Source organism: Symphalangus syndactylus, chromosome 20 (genome assembly GCF_028878055.3).
Source record: "Symphalangus syndactylus isolate Jambi chromosome 20, NHGRI_mSymSyn1-v2.1_pri, whole genome shotgun sequence".
NCBI classification, from domain to species: domain Eukaryota; kingdom Metazoa; phylum Chordata; class Mammalia; order Primates; family Hylobatidae; genus Symphalangus; species Symphalangus syndactylus.
In genome coordinates, this window is record NC_072442.2 from 55354066 (window position 1) to 55378709 (window position 24644).

The 24644-nt window shown below is 46.1% G+C and overlaps 1 protein-coding gene across 9 annotated transcripts in view; it reads left to right on the plus strand.

The window, feature by feature from the left end:
- Positions 1-22891: 22891 nt before the first annotated feature.
- The window catches only part of ELAC2 (elaC ribonuclease Z 2), a 73680-nt gene continuing 71927 nt past the window's right edge, over positions 22892-24644 (plus strand). For 4 of the 9 annotated variants that reach the window (XM_055258697.2, XM_055258699.2, XM_063628318.1 and 1 more), the window contains exons 1-3: positions 22892-23236; positions 23816-23866; positions 24005-24075. In XM_055258697.2, coding sequence (XP_055114672.1) covers positions 22992-23236; positions 23816-23866; positions 24005-24075 — 367 coding nt within the window. In that variant the 5' untranslated portion in view covers positions 22892-22991. The remainder of the gene's footprint in view (positions 23237-23815; positions 23867-24004; positions 24076-24644) is intronic. The other 5 variants (XM_063628317.1, XM_063628316.1, XM_055258702.2 and 2 more) reach the window with 3 other exon arrangements.

A 24644-nucleotide genomic window follows, 5' to 3' on the forward strand; every position in this document is an offset into this window, starting at 1 on the left:
CACCCACCTCGGCCTCCCAAAGTGCTGGGATTACAGGCATAAGCCACCGTGCCCAGCGGCTCATTTTATTAATGTGGTAACAATGAGATTTATATAAATCTGCTTATTCAAGCTTGGCCATCTTTCCAGCTGAAACATTTCCAGAGACTGGCTCTTCCGGAAAAAAAAAAAAAAAAAAAAAAGATTCACTTTAGCCTTATGTGAATTCTTTTCTCATGAGAGCCCTTAAGGAAATAACTACCCAAAGTGTCCCAGCCCACACGTCCAAGTGTTCCTCTTTGTTTGGGGGTGGATGGTACACTGTTGAAAACTTCCAAGAGAACTAGAAAGGAGAACATAAAGGGGTTAATGTTTAGAATGGACCGTCTGAAAAGGAAGTCCACTTTAATAAGACTGAAGTCCAGTCCGAAATTATGTCTCTATGCATGTAATAATCCCTGGATAAGCATTTGCCAAAGGGACCAAGCTTCTGTGTCCAATTTGTATCACATTTAGACAAGTGATGTTAAAATCCTGGGCCTGTATATTATACAATTACAGAAATGTGATTTTCATTATGCTGTTACAGTGCTAGTTGTTATTACGCAGGCCATACTTGCAGCAGATGTTTCTCCCAGCAGCACAGTTGCTGCTGCTGCCTCCTTCAGTGACCAAAATGTCATCCTCTCTTCTCCTTTTTTCTCAGTGCCACATTTGCCCTGCTCACGTAGAGTTGTATCAGGGCTAACAGGAAGCGCTCTTCAGCCTCCTGGATTGTTTTTGATTGGGTTTGACTTCTAGGAGAAACTGAACTCCTGCAAAGCTCAGCCTGGAAACAGAATTCTCCCTCCCTGTTGTCATTAACCCTTTTCTCGGCAGGCAGCAATTCACACAAATGCAAACCAGATGGGTCAGTCAGAGGGCCTTTGCAAGAGGAAAGTACATTTTTATATGCTCCACGTGGAAAAGGAATAGGAAGTGTGTCTCATGCGTTCGTCTTCTGTTCTGGGAAATCTGCATTGATCGTTATGGTGTGATAGTGGAATTGGCTAGAGGTTCGTACCTGGTGGGGGAAGAGGTCTTCACCCATCTTGGATAAAGCTGACCCCATGGATGATCCTAACAGCCTTCGGAACCAAGATGTTGCAGGTCAGACCAGGTTGGCCACAAATCAAAACTATGGTTGATGATATCAGTCTAACCACTCAGCAACTGTTTTTTTGTGTGTATTCAGTGCAGAAGGGTCAACAGGCTTCAGAGAAGGTTCAGCGCCAGAATTTCAGGACAAAGTCAGAAAATATTACCGTCTCAGACTGAAGCTAATAAGAAGGAACATGAAATTGGAGCAATTAGCCATCTGTAGGGGAAAACTGCCTCTTGGCAATGTGTTACAGATGAGATTGGGATGTTCCCTCAGTCTCCACCCAGAAGCCACGTTGTCTCCATAGCCATTTAAGAAGAGTGAAATTGGCCGGGCATGGTGGCTCACGCCAGTAATCCCAGCACTTTGGGAGGCTAAGCCAGGTGGATCACCTGATGTCAGGAGTTCAAGACCAGCCTGAACATGGCAAAATCCCGTCTATACTAAAAATACAAAAAATTAGCCAGGTGTGTTGGTGGGCGCCTGTAATCCCAGCAACTTAGGAGGCTGAGGCAGGAGAATCATTTGAACCCGGGAGGCGGAGGTTGCAGTGAGCCAAGATTGCCCCATTGCACTCCAGCGTGGGCAACAAGAACAAAACTCCATCTCAAAAAAAATAATAATAAAATAAAGAAGAAGAATAGTGAAATGTAAGAAAAACAAGGCATCTATTACTATGAAGTTCTCAGAAACGAGGGGTAGAGCTGCCCCTGGCAGACATGTCCTGAGAGAAGCATCTGGAAAGGGTAATTCTAGTGACCCTACCTTGAAGGAACTAATTCCTAGAACAACCGATGCCCTTTGATAAATTCTGTACTTAGTAAGCAAACTTCCCCTGCTGACCAATACCAGTTACCCCACCCAAAATGGTTTTCATGGTGAACCAACACATTAACTTTCCATTAGGTGAGGCTTGCCAGAATTTGAGGAACAAATTCACACTAATTAAGTCTGAATGTCCCCAGGCGATATGGTTGGGAAGTTTGTCTCCTCCAAATCTCATGTTGAAATATGACTCTCAATGATGGAGGTGGAGCCTGGTGGGAGGTGATTGGGTCATGGGGATAGATACCTCATGAATGGCTTGGCACCATCCCTTTGGTGATAAGTGAGTTCTCACTCAATTAGTTCACGCAAGATCTGGTTATTTAAAAGTGTATGGTGCCTCCCCTCCTTCTCTGTCTTTTTTCTTCCTTCTCCTCCTCTCCCTCCTCTTTCTCTTGCTCCATCTCTCACCATGTGACATGTTGGCTCTCCTTTGCCTTCCATCATGATGGGAAGCTTCCTGAGACCTCACTGGAAGCAGATACTAGCACCATACTTTGTGTACAGCCTGCAGAACCATGAGTCAATTAAACCTCTTTTCTTTGTAAACTACTCAGTCTCAGGTGTTTCTTTATAGCAGTGTGAGAACGCACTAATACACTGGGTAAATTCATAAAAGTGAATCCAGAACCAGGATGAATCATACCAAAAGTCAGACAGCTTCATTCATTCATTCACACATGTATTTGATGAGACTGTAATACATGACATCTCTGTCTTGGATGTTTTGTTAGGCACGGAGATGCTAAGGCAAATTGCAATGTTCCTGTGCTTAAGAAGCTTCCAGTATGTTACAGAGTGTTTTTTATAGTGTGGCCAATAAAGAGTTATAAAATTAGTCACAAATAGCATTGTAAAAAATACAAATATACTAGAACCAAAAAATAGAATAGGATAGAAACTATTAGTGTTTTCTCACTTCTACATCACCAACAACAACTAATTCTTAAATTCTCCAACCCAACTTGATATCCAACCGTTCAATTTGTTTCCGACACTAACTACCTGGAGTCAGCACTGACCCCACGGGTTAAAGGCTCAGCCCCATAAGACTACCCCCTACTTCAGACGCCAACAACAAATGGGGTCTCCAGGCTACCTGCACTGATAAGACCCTGAAAAACAGGATGTGGATCAAGCAGGCTGGACCCAACATGGCACTGGCTTTGACCTAGGTTTCTCCTAGGACCTCATTATATGCTCATTAACATACTCAACACACATCCACTAGCACCATGACAGTTCCTAGAACACCCATATTTGGTGTAAAACTGGGTGGCACCACGGTTCCAAGAAATCTCCTTTTTCCAGGAACTTTCACGAATATTCCACCTCTTGTTAAAAAAATCCATAAAGGTAACAACCCCAAAGTCCCTTCCATGTGACTTTTTTGGGTATGCCCATAAGCTCATTTCTTGAGTGTGTCCTTTTTGCTTTGCAATAAATCTCCATACTTTCACTATTTTCCAACTCATCCTTGAATTCCTTCTCATAATGGTGTCAAGAGTCTGGACAGTGGCTGAAGTTGAGGTCCCACTGGCATTTGGTGACCTCCCGTAGCTCACCAGGATCATGATTATTTGCTAGAATGAGTCACAGAACTCAGGAAAATGCTACACTTAGTATTCCAGTTTATTATCAGGGAGACCAATGAAGAGCCAGATGAAGGATAGAAGGTCAGGTCAAGAAGGACCCAGGGCTCAGAAGCCTCTGTCCCTGTAGAGCTGGGTACATCACCCTCCAAGTACATAGATGGGTTCACCAACCAGAGAACTCCCCTAAACCTTGTAGTTCTGTGTTTTATAGAGTGGTTTCATTATGTGGGCATAATTGATTAAATCACTGGTCATTGGTGATTGATCTCAATCTCTAGCCCTTCTCTGCTCTCTTGGAGGTTGGGGATTGCAGTTGAAAAGTCCAACTCTTTAATTGTACAACTAGCTCCTATTCTAAAGCTATCTTATACTTCACCTTGTTAGCATACAAAAGACACTCCTATAGCTCAGGAAATTCCAAGGGTTTTAGGAGTTCTGTTTCAAGAATCAGTAACAAAGAGAAAACATATTTTATGATAATACCTCAGTTGGACAAGGTAGGAATTAGTGTTATTTTGTGGAAGTTTTGTTCTCAATTTTTCATATATGTGTTTGTGTGTCTTCCTTCCGGATCTTGATATAAAAGATGTTTCTTACTGTGGATTGTGGTAAAAACATTTGAAAATCTAGCAGCTAGACATGCCTGCCTCCCAGATTGCCCTGTAAAGTCTGACGTGTTCACTGTTTAAAATAAAATAAAAAAAACTTTAGACAAATTAAATTGACAGAGTTTAATTGAGCAAAGCACGATTTGCAAATTGGGCAGCCCTTTCCTCCCCCAACCAGAATAGGTTCAGAGAGACTCAGCGCTGCTGTGTGGTCAGAGACGATTTATAGACAGAAAAAGGAAAGTGATGTACAGAAAATGAAAGTGAGGTACAGAAGCAGCTAAATTAGTTACAGCTTAACCTCTGCCTTATTTGAACAGAGTTTGAACAGTTGGCTGCCTGTGATTGGCCAAAATTCAGTGATTGGTACAAGAATAGGATACAACCTGTTTACACAACCAGTTAGGTTCCAGTTCACTATGTAGGGAGCAACTTGGAGATTGAATGTAAAATATATGCAAGGAGACAGCTTTAGGGTAACTTAATTTAACGTCACTACGCTGGTGCTTCAGGAGGGCTGCTGGATGACATTTCTCCGATCCTTAAACTCCCCTTTCTAGATCTTCGTTCCCCAGCTCCTCCTACAATGTGTAGGATCTAATTGCTATAATAAATCTTATGTTCCATGTGTTTTCTTAAAAGAAGTTTGGAAAACACCTTTCTGGAGGAGACATTATACAGTTTTTGTAACGATTTGTGTCTGTGTGCAAGGACTTGACAAAAACATGTAAAACATAAAAAGAAAGGCCAGACAACAAATGCCTTTAAGGAGCAGGAAAAGCTTCTTATAAGAGGTAACATTGAACTGAGCCTTGAGTGATGAGCAGACACCCAGGAGACAACAGCTCTCAGAACAACAAATCTGCTTTTCTCTCTCCCACTAAGCGTGATCACTTCACTTCCATCCTGAGTCTGTTCTGCATTTATCACTTGAAAATTCAGCAAAATGTGCATCCAACTAATATGAAATCAGCCAATTCAGTGGCATGCCTGCATCTGTATGTTGTTTCTGGTGAAATTGTCCCAAGAAGACGCCCCAAACCCCAGGCACCCAGAACCTACCTAAGACACAGGTTAGACCAGGACAACAGAAAACCTATTCCCCAAATTAGAGACTTTAAAAGGTGAAATTTACTTATTTCTTGTAGGGCAGTAAGTGGACTGACCATAAAGAGAGGAGGCCAGATGTCTTATTGGGTTCCCTGGAAACAGAGTCTGGAATGAGTCGTATATGGAAAGTTCACTGCGGAAAAGACACCAGTAAGGAAAGAGGGAAGGCAGGAACAGACCCACAATGTAGCTGCAACTGACGCCTCAGCCAGTACAACAGGGAGCTCTGCAGTTGGAGTAACTCTACAGAGATGCCCGCGGTTGAGGTAAGAGGGCTGAGCTTTTGTAATCTCAGGGTAAAGCCGTTCCCTGTAGCCATGGACAATTCTCAATGATGACCATGACCTCATAGCTATGAACGATATTCCCAGGAGCTAGGAAATGGGTGTGTGGGCCTTGAAAAGGGCATCTGGTACAGCCCACCAGGATCTAACACAACCCTATATTCTGGTTAACTGGCTTTCCGGTTACTGGCCTGGAATGAGTATGAGCTATAAAGACAACTTTTGTCAAGGTTTGATTAAGCCTGTGTGACTGTGTGACTCCTTTGTTGTAAGTACACAGAATTTAAAACAGCATTAAGAAGAGAAACAGTCTGATAGGCAGGGGTAGACCCAGTCCTGTGACAAGAGATATTTCCAAGGCCAATCCAGAAAGAGGACAGTAGACCTCTAAAATTATCAGATTCAAAAGAGTGTATGAAGAACCATCTGTCATTTTTGGATGGCCAGAGACGATTTTTTCTGGTGATAATGTCATCCCTATTTTGCTTTAGGAGGCCATTTCTTTCTCGCCATCAGTCTATAAGGTTAGGATGGGCTGGCCCTTTCCCTTCATTCTATAGATGGGCAAGGAAACCATCTTGGCAAATAAGAAGTCCTCCTGCTTCTGGGATGGGTTCAGAGTTGGGCATATGATCCAAACTAGCCAATCAAAGCTAATAAGCCTCATCCCCAAGACTTTTATTGGAACCTTTGTGAACAAGGCATTCCCTTTCTGCCAGGGATGCTAAGATAATAGACTATCTGCCTGGAGCTTCCAATATCCATCTGCTTCCTCCTGGGTAGAGCCCCATCTGAGAATTACACCAACAAAGAGGAGCGTGGGACTCAGAGGTAGAGTGGGACAAATTCCTGGTGATATCCTTTGAACATTTGTGTTGCTATAAAGGAATATCTGAGGCTGAGTAATTTTAAAACAAAGAGGTTTATTTGACTCATGGTTCTGCAGACTGTATAAGAAGAATGGGACCAGTATCTGCTTCTGGTGAGGGCCTCAGATTGCTTCCATTTATGCTGAAAGGTGAAAGAGAACCAGTGTGTGCAGAAATCACATGGAGAGAGAGGAACCAAGAGAAGGGTGAGGTGCCAGTCTCTTATCACTCAGCTCTTGAAGGAACCAGTTAAGCAAGAACTCACTCATTACCACCAGGATGGCACCAAGCCATTCATGAGGGACCTGCCCCCAAGACCCAACACCTCTTACCAGGCCCCGCCTCCAACACTGGAGATCAAATTTCAACATGGGCCAGTTTCAGAAACAGAGTCTCAGACAGATGAAGAGACTCTTCTCAAATCATACTTAAGTTCTGCCCTAACAGAGACAAGAGCTGAAGGATTTGACTCCCATCCAGGGCTCTTTCCCCACATGACTCTGCCTCTCTCTTTCATCTAATGCTGGGACTCCCAGAGAAGTACACGGAGGTGAACCTGCAATGTCCTTCAGTGGCATGTCCTTCAGTGGCATGTCCTTCAGTGGCATCCTCCCCGCTATTCTGTGAAACCAGAATCTTCCTGGTCCACGTGTTCTCTCCCAAAGTGGTGAGACGACCCCCGTTCTACTTCCAAAAAGAACAGGGATCAAAACTGCCCTTCCCTATCTCCCTGATGTGATTGGGTTGTGTGCCCACCCAAACCTCATCTTGAATTGTACTTCCATAATTCCCAAGGGTTGTGGGAGCAACCCAGTGGGAGATAGTTTGAAGCATGGGGACGGATTCCCCCATACTGTTATTGTGGTAGTGAATAAGTCTCACGAGATCTGATGATTTTATCAGGGGTTTCCACCTTTGCATCTCCTCATTTTCTCTTGCCGCCACCATGTAAGATGTGCCTTTTGCCTCCCGCCATGATTCTGAGGCCTCCCCAGTCACGTGGAACTGTAATTCCAATTAAACCTCTTTTTCTTCCCAGTCTCAGGTATGTCTTTATCAGCAGTGTGAAAACGGACTAATACAGTCCCCACTGCCAAGCACTCTCAATATACAGCACCCAGCGGAGGGCAGAACAGTTACAAAGATCAAAGCGATTTCCCCTCGTAAAATTCCATTTTTCCTAAGTTAGGGAGGCACCTTGCTTATCCCATCCCTGAGTACTTTACCCTTTACCCACTGACTCAGCTCCTGGCTGCAAAGTGATCCCACCAGACACATTATTAGGTACATCCGGCCACCACCAAAGTCCTAGAAAGTCCTAACCTCTGGAAGGACTATTATTTCTGCCATCTGGAAAATTCCACCTGCCCTCTCCTACTTTGCAGGGCCCACTTCACAGGAACCCAAGCCCTTTCGTGTGTGCTATTCCACTTCCTCAGAAGCTTTGTACTTGAAAGCAAGATTCCCAACTATGAGTTCCAGCATCAGGGCAGAATGTGTGACACGTGTTCTCTAAGTGCTGTTACTTTCCACCAGGAGTCCGCACTGTGTGGTCTGATCACCTGGGAACTTGCTAGAAAGGCAATTTGTGGGGTCCCACTCCACTCCTACTGAATCGGAAACGTTGGGGGTGGGACCCAGCAATCTGCGTTTTTTTTAGATGGACTCTGTCGCCCAGACCGTAATGCAGCGGCATGATCTCAGCTCACTGCAACCTCTGCCTCCTGGGTTCAAGTGATTCCCCTGTCTCAGCCTCCCAAATAGCTGGGATTACAGGTACCCGCTACCATGCCCAGCTAATTTTTGTATTTTTAGTACAGACAAAGTTTCACCATGTTGGCCAGGCTGGTCTGGAACTCCTGATGTCATGATCCAACCACCTTGGCCTCCCAAAGTGCTGGGATTATAGGCATGAGCCACCGGGCCCGGCCACAATCTGCCTTTTAACAAGCATTGGGGTACTCATTCAGTTTGAGAAACCCACTTTTCAGCCTTGCCTTTCCCCTTCCTGAGTTATAGGCCCTTTGAGAACCTGACTCAGGCTAGCAGCTCTCTCCAAGAAAAATGCACAAGCAAACACTTTTGCACACAATTTCGAGGGGGCTCAAAGACCACCATGAATTCAGCCCATTCAGAAAAAAGCCCTAAGGCTCTGGAGACCTTGGCTGAGAAGGCCCACTCTCACGATGGAATCATATATCCTTAAAGTTGCAAGGAGCACTCAAAGTCTCCGGATCTGGACTCCAGACAGGTCAAGGTGTTAATCATATTTCATTCAATCGGTTGGAATCAGCCTGCAAGTTCACACCAGCAAAGCAGGTGCTCAAGCCTGTCACTGTCATCACCCCCCACGTTCCGAACAACCCTCTCAACATCATTCCCATCCGCCCCAACTTCGATTTCACTGATTTCCGGAAGACAAAGGCGAAAAACCGCCATCAGGGTGGCACCCTAAACGTTTCATAACAATTTTTTTTTTTTTTTTTGTAAATCAAAAGCCAAATTTAAGAAGGGAGCAAGGAAGGAAGTTGGTTCCGGCTGCTGTTACAGAAAAACAGAGTGAAGCAACCCACATCCACCACTAGGTGGCGGACATGAACGCAAAGGCGCCATTAGGCCAGAGATCCCCAGGGGCCTAAATTTGCCTTCATGCCTAAGCTTTTGGCCCATAAATTATGTGTTAGTAAATATTTTCAGGAAATTTCACATAAAATCTAGTTCTCAGCCTCCATTGCAAAACAGTCCCGAGATGTGACACTGTCTAAGCCTGCGTTTTACAGAGCCTGGCTCAAGACGGAGCACCACCCCCTCAGATGGAGCATGGAGACTTATATTGCTCTGATCCTCTGGGTCACCCATATTACCTTCCTGGCCCCTGCAGGCCGTAGACTTTGCCATTCCAACAGCCCAAAGCCACTTAAGACATCTGCCGGTGAGGGATATGGGTGCTTTCTAGACAAAGATGGACTCAGAGCAGCAAAGTGAAAAGCGAGAGCTGCCTGCATGTATTTTTCTGCTGTAATATTTCCCCCTTGACTCTTGACTCTTGGCCCCTTCCCTCGTTGGTTTGATGGTATGCATCCTTGTTTCATCACTCACGCCCAAGCCTGGGTGAGGTACCTCTTCTGCGTGCCCCACAGCACGCGATTGCTTCCCTAGCATAGGGATTACCACGTGCCCAGTTTTTTTTAGTCTCTCCTATTGGTTTGTAAATTCTGTGAGGGCAGAAACCAAGACGATCTTGTCCACTATTGAAATGTTTAGCCCATTACCTGGCTCGTCAAAGGAATTCAATAAGCAAGAAAAGAAAAAAGGAAAAAAGAAAGGAAGGAGGAAGGAGTGGAGGGGAGAAGGGAGGGAAGGAGCGGGGAAGGAACAGAAGGAAGGAAGGAGGGAAGGGAAGGGAAGGGAAGGGAGGAAGACATTACCAATCGAGCATAGCATTCTTGCTCTTGAGCCTGGACCCTGAGGCCTTCTCAAAAACTATACTCCAAGCAGCTACCTCAGTCTGAGTTGGCACAGGAGTTGCAAAATACTTTCTGCCTGATAACCTGGGAAGAAGCCATTTGGGAAGGGATTCCAGTAAGGAAATGACTGCCCTGCTTAAACCTTGGACCGGAATGTGTCAGGGGAGATGGGCAAATCCGTGTTGTTCTGGCAGGAACCAAACCCAACAGAAAAGAGAAAGGAAGGAGAGGCAGCTATTCAGCAAACAGAACATAGGCTGTCATGAAAAGGCTGTCATGAAAAGGCTTGGTTAACTTCAGGCTATAGGTCACAGGGGTGCAGTTGACTGAGGGATTTTACGGATGTATCTAAGTAACGTATCTCAGAGAAGCTTTCTGAGAATAAAGCCCCATGCCGGTAGGAACCCTTCCCGCTCTTGGGCATCTCAACTGCAAACCAGATGGAGAGGTGGATTGGGGCACTCTTCACAAATCTTAGCCCATGGAGGAAAAACATGAGTGTACACTGCCCCCTAGTGTTCATTGTTGGTAACACGATGAGGCTCGGGAAATCATAAAAACCATAAATGTCTAATGAACAGATGCAAGAGAAGATAAAAACTACAATGATTTTATTTTAGCTTTTTTCAGTTAACTGAAACACACATTCACATGCTTATGTATAAAACATTGAGAAAAAGCCATAGCCAAGGAGGAGAGTCAAATCTTTAAAGATCCCAAACCAGATACTGCTGGCCAGCCAAGAACGAATGGATGAATTGGGAATTCAATTCAGGCCCCTTGGATCCCATCCAGATGTTCAAGCAGCTGGTCACACCAAGTCCCTTCCAGTCAATTACTTTTCTTGATGTTTCTAATCAACAGCATTATATATGTGATGCTATAAACTTTTATATTTAATATTAGCTCATAACTCAGGATCCCAAACCAGATGTTTTGGGTGAGAAAGAAATTGATGACTTATCAGGAGATTGAACCCAGGCCACTGGCTGCTCTCCAGGCATTCTACCAGCTGAGCTGCAAAGCAGGGTGGTTGCTACCAGCTCCCTTTAGTTATGAGGAGAGAGAGGGGGGTGGGTAGAATATGAACATAAAGCTGCATTCCAGAAAAGCTTCCATGAATTCTTTCTCTCTTGTAAAACAGGAGCCTGTAGCGTTGTCTTGAGTCAGTAACGGTCAGGCATATTCAAAGCTTTGAGCTCATCTCCCTTCCTTTATGACGTTATGGAGGCGCAGAGAAGCAGGGACGGAAGGGAAAAGAAAGTAAAATATATGGCCGGGAAAAAGAGATGCGCTGACATGATCGATTGGCACCAATGAGGTGCGGTAATGTCTTTAAAAATATTAACTTTTTCTTCCAGGAAAAGTCCCCCTGTGCCCTTCCCTCACCAAACAGCTAGGCCCACTCTTGGGAGGGATTAGGCAGAAGAGAGAGCTGAGAACAAAGAAGTCTTCCAGAATTTGGTTTCAAAAGCCTAAGCCCCTGGGGAAATGAAGAGGACAAAAAGCTTCAAGCTAAGGAAGGAGAAGAGAAAGTCCTGCTCGTTAGCTTTCTTGAAAAACATTTCCCAATCTGTGGAGCAGGGATCGGAAAGATTGGCGGGTCCCAGAGACATGGGCCTTGTGTCCAGCCAACTTCCTGAGTTAGAGGCCTGAGGAGATAGTTGACCCCAGGCAGGGAAAGCTGTGCATTGTGTCTGCCAGATGGGGCCAGAGTAATTCCAAACAAGATAAGCCATGAAAAGCACCTAGCAGCATGCCTGGCACACAGTAAGTGCTCAGTAAATTGCAGCTGTTACTGCTTTTATGAGGGTACTCAGTTTTCCAATGCCTTAAAAATCACCAAACCCAAGTTCACCATGGCAGGCGGAGATACGCTTCCTCAGCAAGGGACAGCCAGCATCCACCACTTGTGCTCTTTCTACCCCTACTCCTCCTTCCGACATCAAACGAGACCACTTGTAACTCAGTTTCTTAGAAGTAACCAACGTCAACCAATGTGTGATGGTTCATTTTGTGTGCCAACTTGGCTAGGTCATGGTAGCCAGGTATTTGGTCAAACATTACTCTAGATGTTTCTGTGAGAGATCTGTTAGGTGACATTAACATTTAAATCAGTGGACTTTGGGTAAAGCAGAGGACTTACTGTAGTGTGGGTGGGCCTCATCCAATCAGCTGAAGGCCTTCAAGAAAAGACTGACTTTCCCGAAGAAAAATGGAATGCTGACAGCAGGCTGTCCTCAGCCTTGAATAGCAACTCTTCACCGAGTCTCCAGCCTGCCAGCCTACCCTGCAGATTTTGAACTTGTCTGTCTCTACAATCACTTAGCCAATTCCTTAAGATAATTATTAAAAGATTTTTATCTATCTGGCTGGGCATGGTGGCTCATGCCTGTAATCCCAGCATTTTGAGAGGCTGAAGCAGGTGGATCACCTAAGATTAGGAGTTCAAGACCAGCCCGGCCAACATGGTGAAACCCCATCTCTACTAAAAATACAAAAATTAGCCGGGTGTGGTGGTGTGTGTCTGTAGTCCTAGCTACTTAGGAGGCTGAGGCAGGAGAATCTCAGGAACCCAGGAGGCAGAGGTTGCAGTGAGCTGAGATCGTGCCGTTGCAGTGAGCCAAGATCTTGCCTTTGCACTCCAGCCTGGGCAACAGAGCAAGACTCTGTCTCAAAAACTGAATAAATAACAAATAAATAAATAAATAATAAAAGATTTATATTTATCTATCTATCATCTGTCTATGTTTCTGGGTATATTTATATCTATCATCTATTTATCTGTCTATATATCTATTGTTTCATCTTCACATCCTGTTTCTCTGGATAACCCTGACTAACAACACAAGGATTCCACAAAAAGGTCATAGAATCCACATAAATATGTCTTTCCTCGTGGCCCTATCACTACACTGCTAGACTGAAAGGTGAATACTGGATGTCTAGTGGTGAAGTATTGCCAAGGTAACTATCTCTCTGGGACTCAATGCCTTCATCTAGATAGCTGGGAGATAAGATTATATGAAGAATGGCAAATAGATTTCCTTACATGCCGTCTTCAATCCATGAGTAATGGTTTCCAGAAACACCATGTTGATTTGTTCCCCCATCGCCTATGGCAAAAATTAGAAATAAATAAATGGGCTGGGTGCAGTGGATCACGTCTGTAATCCCAGCACTTTGGGAGGCCAAGGCAGACAGATCACCTGAGGTCAGGAATTCAAGACCAGCCTGGCCAACATGGCGAAACCCTATCTCTACTAAAACTACAAAAATGAGTCGGGCATGGTGGGGGCTGCCTGCTGTCCCAGCTACTTGGGAGGCTGAGGCAGGAGAATGGCTTGAACCTGGGAGGTGGAGGGGGCAGTGAGCCAAGATCACGCCACTGGACTCCAGTGTGGGCAACAGAGCGAGACTCCATCTCAAAAATAAAATAAAATAAGAAAAAATAACACTGTGTTGAGAAGGATGCTGAGGTGCTGTCTGAAGTGGGGATGGGTGTGGAGAAGGGTGCCATGACCGGTAGCTGAGCATGCAGAGTGGGAGTGATTTGCCCACCTGTATTTGTATGAAATCTCACTTCTCAGCAGCGTTTGCCAGAATTTTCACTCTGTTTAAATGCTTTCATTTCTTCTTGTTGAGACTCCACGTGCTACTGGTTTTCCAGTGACTCACTGGCGGCTCCTCCTTGGCCTCCTTTTCCCGGCTCCAACTCTTCTGCTAAAGTTTCAATATTGGGAATGTCACAGTCTCCGGGCTGGGCCTGGGACATGTCTTCTTCACTATATGAGATGACTCTCCCCAGGGGATCTCAGCTATAGCCCCATGGCTTTATACAACATCCGAATGTCAATGAGCCACAATTTTATGTACCCAGTCCTAAATTATCCTAGAACTCCAGAGTCAGGGGTGGAATAGAGCACGTGCTGGATCTACCTACAACTAGCAATCCAAATATGACATGTGGAAGACAGAACTCTTGCTTTTTTCCCAAAATCTATTCCCCATCTGTCTTTTACTATCCCCACAAAAGGCAACTTCATCAGCCCACTTGGCCAGGTCAAAACCTTGGAGGTCTCCTTGATTCCTGAATGTTGTTTGCCCCTGACTACACCCGTCATCCATCAGCAGGCTCTGAGGGTTCCGTGTAAAACCAGGTCCTGATCCGTCCACTTCTCTTCATCTCTGCCATTCCCACCTCAGTCCAGGTTACAAGCCTGCCCCTACAGGCCCACTGTGCCCCTGTGTCCTCCCCGCCTCCTCTCCACACAGCGGCAAGAGCCAGCCTCTGAAAATGAAAACCTGATCATTCCATTGTCCACTCATATACCCTCTGGGGGCTTCCTGTTCCCTTAGAATGAGATAAACTCCTTGTCCTTTGCCCCTATTGAAGCCACAGTCTAGAAAGACATATGACAAGTAAATGATGACAATTTGGTGTGTTAACTGCCAGAAAAAGAAATGTGAAAGCATTCTGAACCTGGGGAGACTGAGAGAGATTGAGAGAGGGAAGGGGGAGAGAGAAGAGAAGAAAAGAGAGAGAAAGAGAAGGAGAGGGAGAAAGATAAAAGGGAAACGAGGGAGCAAGGGAAAGAGAAAGAGGGGGAAAGAGAGAAAGGGGCCGGGCATGGTGGATCACGTCTGTAATCCCAGCACTTTGGGAGGCCGAGGTTGGCAGATCACTTGAGCCAAGGAGTTTGAAACCAGCCTGGCCAACGTGGCAAAATCTCATCTCTACTAAAAATACAAAAATTAGCTGGGCATGGTGGTGCAAGCCTGTAGTCCCAGCTACTTGGGAGGCTGAAGTGGGAGGATCGCTTGAACTTGGCAGGCAGAGGTTGTAGTGAATCGAGATTTTGCCACTGCACTCCAGCCTGGGCAACAGAGCGAGACCCTGTCTCAGAAAGAAAGAGGAAAGAAAGAAAGAGAAAAAGAAAGAGAGAAAGAAAGAAAGAGAGAGAAAGAAAGGAAGGAAGGGGCAAAGAGAAGGAGAAAATGGGAGAAAGGGATGGGGAGACAGAAAAGGGGAGGGAGAGTGAGGAAGAAAGAAAGGAGAGGGAGAGAAAGAGAAAGGGAAAAGAGGAAGGGAGGAAGAGAAAGGGAAGGAGAGAGTGAAAAGGAAAGAGAGAGGGAAGAGAGGGAGCAAGGGAAGGAGAGAGAGAAGGAAAGAAAGAACAGGAAGGAGAGAAAGGGAGGGGAAGAGAGAGAAGAAAGAGGAAGAATGAGAAAGAAGAGAGGGGGAGGAAGGAAGGGAGACAGAGAAAGGAGAGGGGAGAGAGGGAGGGAATGAGGTGTAGGGAGAGAGTGGGCTGGAAAGAGAGGGAGAGGATGGGGGAAAGGAGAAGGAGGGAGAGATGCCTATTCCTTCCCTCTGCTACCTCCTTTCATCCTCATGACAATCCTGGAGGGCAAAGTGCAGAATGGCTCAGACATTTGCCCAAGGTTACCTGGCTGCTCTGGGTCAGGTTCAGCACCCCAAAGTCCATGAACCCCTGACTGCACCACACTGTCTCCACAGAAGCCAGCCACACCACCTTCACCCTTCTCCCTGGACAGCTCCTGACACTCCGGGTTATTACTGTCTCCACACGGGACACGTTGACACACCTGGGCTCACCTCCAGGGATACCTCCAGGGAGCACGGGATCCTGCACCAGCATTTCCCAAATGCGAGTAACATAAAGAACCCAATTAAATGAAAGACACACACGTACACAAACTGACACACACATACACATGCTCACACACACAGACACATACACACACACATACACATACACACACACAAACATATATACACACGTACACGCAATCACACACATGCACAACCAACACATACACATACACACACATATTCACACATACACACATACACACACACACAACACATACAGACACACACACACCCCACACATACACACACACAGACACATATACACACAACACGTACACACATGCACAAACACACATACGCACACATACACAGGCACACATAACACATACACACAGGCACACACACACACGTTGAGGCCCCTGAGAACGTATCTCTGAGCTCCAGTTTGAGTGAAGAATTAAACAGTAAACTCCGGTCCTTTTGGGATCATCTGGCACCATTAGCACCATAACCAGGAATGCAAATGTGGACACTGACTCGAGGGGCATTCCTAGTTATTTAAGGATCCCCCTCAGCCCTGCAGTGATTGTGTGCATTATTTTAGAATACCTTCAGTGGAAAGTGCTAAACTGAAGAATTCTAGAATTCTCAGATCCCTGAGAATAAATCAACAAACTCGCAGGGATCTGAGATCCCACCTCCTGGCTCAGCCTTCCCCAGGGCCGGCGCTTCTGCGCCCTCTAGTGACCACGGGCGCGCATCGCACTCCTCGAGGACTTGATTCTGCGCCCCCTCCTCTGAGCCGGGAGAACTGGAGGCAGGGCTGCAGGATGAAAGGATGAAAGGATAAAAGGAAACCTCCAAGGCCCTTCATGTTGTGACTTTCGCCGAATGCCAGCCTCCTCGCCGACCCTCCTTCATCCTACTTCATCCTGAATGTATCCTACAGTAATAGCAACTGTTTGAGGCGAAATAGTGGCTTGGGAGGAACGTGAACTCAGGAACTAAGCAGCTGGGGTGTGCATGCTAGTTGCATTAATTTTGTAATCTTGTGCAAGTTAAGCCCTTTCAGCCTCAGTTTCTCATCTGTACAATAAGAACAGTAATAGGCTACACCTCACAAGAGTGCTGGGAGGAGCATGTGATCTGGACACGTGTGTGGAAAGTGTGCCTGTGATGAAGTGAACCCTCAGTGAACTGCTGTGTATCCTATCGCTTATTGGCACACTCCTACCTTTCCTGTCTCCATGCTGCCCGCTCTGGATAGAATACCCTTCCTCATCTTGCCATTTTGGAAATCTCTCAATTTTTTCAAAATCCTAATCCTGCCATATGTTCTGTGAGAAGCCTTCTCTGACACCATTCTTTTTTTTTTTTTTTTTTTTTAGACGGAGTCTCGCTTTGTCGCTCAGCCTGGAGTGCAGCGGCATGATCCCAGCTCACTGCAACCTCCACCTCCCGAATTCAAGCAATTCTCCTGCCTCAGCCTCCCCAGTAGCTGGGATTACAGGCGCCCCCCACCACGCCTGACTAAGTTTTGTATTTTTAGTAGAGACGGGGTTTCACCATGTTGGCCAGGCTGGTCAAAACTCACCTGTTGAAGCCGTAACTCCCAGTACCTCAGGGTGCGACTACACTTGGAGATAGGGCCTTTAAAGGAGGTGATTAATTAAATGAGGCTGTTAGGGTAGATCCTAATCCAAGCTCACTGGTGTCCCTATAAGAAGAGATTAGGACACACGAGACACACCAGGGCATGTGAGCACACAGGAAAGACCACATTAAGGTATCGCAAGAGGAAGGCCATTTGCAAGCCAAGGAGAGAGGCCTCAGGAGAGACCAGCCCTGCCCACACTTTGATCTTAGACTTTCAACCTGCAGAACTGAGAAAATTGAAGTCGGGGAAGCCACTCAGTCTGTGGTATTTTGGGATGGCAACCTGGGGCGACTCGGGCTGGGCAGATGCTCCAAGCCCTCAGCAAAGTCTCACTGAGCTCCACGAATTCCCGGGCACCGTGCTTGGCCCTGAGGATCTAAAGGCAATAAAGCTTGGGTGGCATTAATTATAGCAGAGCCGCAGCCGCTCCAAGCCTGAGCCAGGCTGAGTTACTTTCCTTTCTTCTTTCTTTCTGGTTCCTGGCGTACAGTTCTGCATCACTTAATGGCAAGGGTATGTTCTGGGAAATGCCTTGTTAGGGAATTTTGTTATTGCACAAACATCATAGAGGGCACAAACACAAACCTACATGGTGCAGCCTACTGCACACCTGTGCTGTATGGTACCACCTGGTGCGCCTAGGCTACGAACCAGTGCTGCATGTGACTATACTAAATACTGCAGGCAACTGTAACACAATGGTAAGTATTTGTGTGTCTAAATCTATCTAAACATGGAAAAGATACAGTGAAAATGTGGTATAAAAAATTAGCACCTGAGCCGGGCACAGTGGCTCACGCCTGTAATCCCAGCACTTTGGGAGGCCAAGGTGGGTGGATCTCTTGAGGTCGGGAGTTCGAAGCTAGCCTGACCAACATGGAGAAACCCCATCTCTACTAAAAATACAAAAAAACCCAGCCGGGTGTGGTGGTACATGCCTGTAATCCCAGCTACTCGGGAGGCTGAGGCAGGAGAATTGCTTGAACCCAGGAAGTGGAGGTTGTGGTGAGCCGAGATTGTGCCATTGCACTCCAGCCTGGGCAACAAGAGTGAAACTCCGTCTCAAAAAACAAAACAAACAAACAAACAAAAATTAGCACCTGAATAAGGCATTTACCATGAATGGAACTTGCAGGATTGTAAGTTGCCCGGGGTACATCAGTGAGTGAATGTGAAGGTCTAGGACATTGCTGTACATGACTGCAGACTTGTTTTTTTTTTTTTTTTTTTTTTTTTTTGAGACTGAGTCTCGCTCTGTTGCCCAGGCTGGAGTGCAATGGCACGATCTTGGCTCACTGCAACCTCCACCTCCCGGGTTCAAGTGATTCTCCTGCCTTAGCCTCCTGAGCAGCTGGGGTTACAGGTGCCCACCACCAGGCCTAGCTAATTTTTGTATTTTTAGTAGAGATGGGGTTTCACCGTGTTGGCCAGGCTGGTCTCGAACTCCTGACCTCAAGTGATCCACCCGCCTAGGCCTCCCAAAGTGCTGGGATTACAGGCATGAACCATTGTGCCCAGCCCAAAGTAACTTTTGTTTCAAAAACCAATTCTCCCTCTGATGCATTGTGGCCATCAAGTTTGGAGTTGCTGGGTTTCTAGGGCTCTAAACCAGAAACACCTCAGACCCAATGAAGACAAAAGCATCCCTGGCCTGATTCTATTATAACGTTTTCCTGTGTGCCCTGGGGCCCCATCCCCGTGCCCAAGACACGAACTTTCTGAGCTTTCTGAGAGCAAGACCTTGTTCGTCTTTCTGTACACCAAGGTCTTAGTACAGTATCTAGAACCCTAGAAGAGTGTCTAGAAACTCGTGTGTGTGTGTGTGTGAGTGTACTGAATGAATCAATGAATGAATGTCTGTGTGGAGAAGGCCAGAGGGTATTTCAGACAGGGTCCCAAAGTATGTGTCCCTTGGTCAGATCACCAGATCTTGGGGATCCCAGGAACTGCCCCAGCTTTGTAGGTACAAAAGTCTGATTTATGAATACACCCAAGATATGGCCACAGATGAGTGGACTAGCTTATGGCAACCATACTTACAAGCATGTACAGCAGAAAGTCAAAGTTATAAATTATACCTTTGTAACTACAGGCATATAAAAATGTACTGCTCCCAGCATTCATTGGCCAGATTATTCTGCCTAGCAGCCATCTCTTTATAGGACCCCCCTAGGAAAATCAGAGGGTTCCAAGAAAGCCTGGACTTTTCCACGTCAAGGGCTCTTTTGCAATGTGAATTTGATACTTCTCCCCTCGAGAGGTAGAATATACTTCTCCTCCCTTTGAATCTAGGTGGGTGCTGCCTTTGTCTTGCATTGACTTCTCGGCCTAATTCTTCAGAAGCAGCGCAATTTCATTTCATTCTCTTGGAGGCTGACCACCATTCCGAGAAGCTCAGCCTGACTACTGAATGTGGACAGTCTACATGGATGGAGAGGCAACGGGAAATGAACCAAAGCACCCCCAGCAGGGCCAGTACCCAGGACCCACACCTTTGAGTGGGGCCATGTTAGAGGTCCCACTCCCATTGAGCCACCCAGCAGCCACTGCAAGGAGCAGAGACAGGCTATTCTTACTAAACACAACTGTGACCAACAAAAGGACTGAAAGTGATTTCAAGCCACAAGCTGCCCATATACAAAATGGATAACAAAAAGAGACTCAAAGCAAGAGGAAGTGGCTGTATTATATTAATTGTTAATATCACTGACTTCTGAAAGTCTGTCGCCTCGATTTCCACTTTCTCTGCTGTCCCGATGGTCAGGCTGCCTCTACTCCAGCAAGTCCAGAGACACTTTTCTGTTTCAGACTCTCTGAACTATCCTTTTGGAGGTACCAGTCAAACCAATCCCCTTCAGAAAACACATACATTGTAGTCTTGATTGAATTTTAGGCCCTGCTTAGTTGTAAACTGAAAATCTCATTTAAGCTACTGGCTTGTTTCTAATTTCCTAGTATTTATTGTCTGCCACAAGCCAGACTCTGTCCTAGGAGCTAATGATACAGCAGAGGACCAGATAGACAAATCCCAGGCTCATGAAATTTACATTCCAGTATAACCTCAGATTGAAGAAGTACTAGCTACTGTCTTCATATACCAGGAATAAAAATATGACCCAGAGCATAAGTGCAGAAAGTACACTGGGCCATAGAAACAACCTAAATACCAACCAGCCCTCAGAATTTTATATAAGTAGATGACCAAAAGTGATTCCTCCTATAATTTTGAGATAAGTAGTTCGAGATTACCCAACAGATAGATATGCACATAGGGTGCCAATAAAATAGAGGAACCAGTGTATTTTTGTTTGTGAAATTTGATATATTTTTTAAAAGGATCAAAGCAGTCATCACAGGAAAAAAATCAGTATTTTATTGCACTACACTTTTTAAAAGCAGTTTTAATGAATTAGTTTTTTTTTTTTTTTTTTTTTTTTTTTTTTTTGTAGACAGTGTCTCACTCTGTCAGCCAGGCTGGAGTAAAGTGGTATGATCATAGCTCACTGCAGCCTCAAACCCCTGGGTTCATGTGATCCTCCTGTCTCAGCCTCCAGAGTAGCTGGGACAACAGGTGCGTGCCACCATGTCCAGCTAATTTTTATTTATTTTTAAATTTTTTAGTCTTTTTTGGTAGAGATGAGGTCTCGCTTTGTTGCCAGAGCTGGTTTGTTTGTTTGTTTTTGAGATGGAATCTCCCTCTGTCACCCAGGCTGGAGTGCAATGGCGTGATCTTGGCTCACTGCAACCTCTGTCTCTGGGGTTCAAGTGATTCTCCTGCTTCAGCCTCCCCAGTAGCTGGGATTACAGACACATGCAACCACTCCCGGCTAATTTTTGTGTTTTTAGTAGAGACGGGGTTTCATCATGTTGGCCAGGCTGGTCTCGAACTCCTGACCTCAGGTGATCCACCTGCCTCGGCCTCCCAAAGTGCTGGGATTACAGGCGTAAGCCACCATGCCTGACCACAGAGCAGGTTTTGAACTACTAGCCTGAAGCTATTCTCCCGCCTTGGCCTCCCAAAGTGCTGGGATTACAGATATGAGCCACAGTGCCCAGCCTTAAGCAGCTTTTAAAAACTATCATTTTTATTTTGAATACTTATGGAGATGGTGGTATGATAATCTTTTCAGTTTGTAAAGCCCTCTAACTGTGTAAAGTAGATCTGAAGTGTTTTCCTGACCCTCACTGGGACGGTTATTTCAAGTACAAAACGTTTTCACACAGTGGGTGATAATCTTCCATAAAAACTTTCATATTTGACGGGAGGCTGAGGCAGGAGAATGGCGTGAATCCGGGAGGCGGAGTTTGCAGTGAGCCGAGATCACGCTACTGCACTCCAGCCTGGGCGACAGAGCGAGACTCCGACTCAAAAAAAAAAAAAAAAAATCCATATTTGAATGAAAACAGCTCAAGAAATACACTAATGAGCAAAAATATATGTAGTTTTGACTTAACTGAAGAAACCAAGAGGAAACTGGTCTACGTATGAAAATGTGATCCTGGGAAGTCAGGTGTCAAGATTTTCGAGTAGGAATCTATATGACTTGAATCTCCCCTACTTCCTGAATAAAAGTGACATCTTTCAGTATTTACTTAAAAAAATCATATTTCAGTGGAGCTTCCAGGTAAATTATCTTTAAAAAATCATATTTGAGTGGAGCTTCCAGGTAAATTATCTTCCTCTTTTAAGGGAGCTCCCTGTATTTCTAGCAGCTTTAACTGAAATCCCTTTCAGTGAGAAATCCTCATTAGCTACATAAGAGGGGACTGGGTGTTTTTTTCAAAAAGCTGGTATTGGGACATCTACCTCTGTAATGTCCCTGGTCAGCTACAGTCTAGGAGTTGAAACATTTTGTATTAATTTTCTATCATTTACTGGGTGCCTCTTCTGTGACAGTGCCACTCAAAGGGCTATTGATATATTATCAGGTGACTGAATTCTAAATGTATTCTGAAGTAGGAGATACTGTTATTGCTGTTATTACTCACATTTTACAGATAAGAAAGCTGAGGCTCTGAGAGGTCAAGATCACGCAGCTAACAAATGAGCCAAGACTCTTGCTTTAGAGCTTGTCCTCTATTCTTGCTTTTCTTTCCAAAAAACACTACAATTTTGTTTTGTTTCGTTTTGTTTTGAGACAGGGTCTCGATCTGTCATCCAGGCTGGAGTGCAGTGGCGCGATTTCGACTCACCGCAACCTCCGCCTCCGGGCTTAAGCGATTCTCCTGACTCAACCTCCTGAGTAGCTGGGACTACAGGCTCGCGACACCACGTAAAAATAATCAAGTTCTAACATGTATGCATACGAATTACAGTGGAAATAAAATTAGCAATGCGCTTATGCTAATGCTCAATACAATTGATTTCCTCACATTTAATCCTCACAACCACTACAACCACCTCAAACTCAAACTCTGTGGGACTGAGGTACCCTGAGGACACAGCTCTTATCTGGTAGGAACAGGGGCGTTTTAGCGAAACTCCAAACTCCCAGGACCCGCCTTCCCCAGGAAAGCTTTTCCTGGCACTGTGCTTCCGGAGGTCCCGCCCCAGGAGAAAAACAGCTTCCGGGAAAAATTGCGGCCGGGAAACCGGAACAGAACAAGGGGCGGGGCCGCTTGAGACGCTCTAGTATTCCTCTACTCTATGGTCGCTGCCAATTGACAAGTCCCGAGCGGTAAAACTCCTTTCTATTGGATGAGCAGCCTCGCGTAGGCGGGCAGCTCGGTGCACGGCGCGTTGATTGGCTGGATCCGCCATGCGGAGCGGCTAGGTGGTGCACGGGGCACGCGAGCGTAGGTGACCGGCGGCTTTCTCAGTTTTGGTGGAGACGGGCGCATGTGGGCGCTTTGCTTGCTGCTGCGGTCCGCGGCCGGACGCACCATGTCGCAGGGACGCGCCATATCGCAGGGACCCGCCCGCCGCGAGCGGCCGCCGAAGGACCCGCTGCGGCACCTGCGCACGCGAGAGAAGCGCGGACCGTCGGGGTTCTCCGGCGGCCCGAACACCGTGTACCTGCAGGTGGTGGCAGCGGGCAGCCGGGACACGGGCGCTGCGCTTTACGTCTTCTCCGAGTTCAACCGGTCAGTCAACGAGCCACGCCCCGTCCCGCCGGGCCCTCAGTGCGGCGCAGCCTCTGAGCATTGGGGCACCTCCCAGGGCTTCGGCTTCCCTACTTCACACATGTGGTTCACTGTTGCGGGGGTTCGTGGAGTTATGGTGGGTGGGAAATCCGAGATTCTTTGCATCCATGTGATTTCCGGGGATCTGTGAAGAACTTCAGACGTGGGTCTGAGCGTCCTTTTCCCAACCCTTGGGCCCCGGCCTGGCTGGCAGCACTTTCGGAGCTCCACCCTCTTCCGTGCACCCCAAGGCCAGTGTGTCGTTGTTAGCGTATGGGGTGGACAGATCTGGTGTGTAGCCGGTATGGGGAAAGGACTCATTTTGTCTCAGCACCCGCACACACAGGCCTCCACTCCTCTCCACCTCTGCTAAGGAGGGCTCAAAACCCACCAGCAGAAATGTGGCTCGGTAGTCCAACATGGACTTTAATTTTTTTCTTTTTTTTTTTTTTCCAGAGTCTACAGTAAAGCATCTAATTGGTGTCAGAGAGTTTACAGAATAAAACCTTCTGAATGTCTTGTGTAATGTTTGTCTTGTAGGTATCTCTTCAACTGTGGAGAAGGCATTCAGAGACTCATGCAGGAGCACAAGTGAGTCAGTCTCTTGCTTTCGGAGGGGGAGTTGATTATGGGGCTTGAAAGCCGAAATGAGAGGCCAGTTGTTTTTTATAGCAAAAGTGGTCCTTGTTCTGTTCATGTTATCCTGTTTAAATGTTTTCTCATTCTTAGGTTGAAGGTTGCTCGCCTGGACAACGTATTCCTGACACGAATGCACTGGTCTAATGTTGGGGGCTTAAGTGGTGAGTATATTCTTCGCAGTGTCAGAGGCTGGTGGGCAGTCTCCGGGATTTTAACTGGCTTTACCATTTTTCCAAGTCTGGGGTGGGCAGCTAGACATTTTTTTTTTTTTTTTTTTTTGGTCAGTGGCGTGATCTTGGCTCACTGCAACCTTTGCCTCCTGGGCTCAGGTGATCCCCTCACCTCAGCCTCCCAAATACCTGGGACCACAGGTGTGTCCCACCACACCTGGCTTATTTTTTTGTATTTTTTGTAGCGACAGGGTTTTGCTATGTTGCCCAAGCTGGTCTCAAACTTCTGCGATCCTCCTGCCTCACCCTCCCAAAGTGCTGGGATTACAGGCATGAGCCACCGCACCTGGCCTGGAATTCTTTTTATACCAGCCCAGTCAGCAGCAGCACAGAGCATTAAAAGCTGTGACTCAGAAGAGCGGATTTTAATATGGATACCACCTCTTTAAGTGTTACCATCCACTTAGTTTCTTGGGTTGCGGGGACACAGATTTGTGGCAGTAAACTGGAGAGTCTAGCGGTGGTGATTACAGTTAATATGTTTACCGCAGACGCCATTG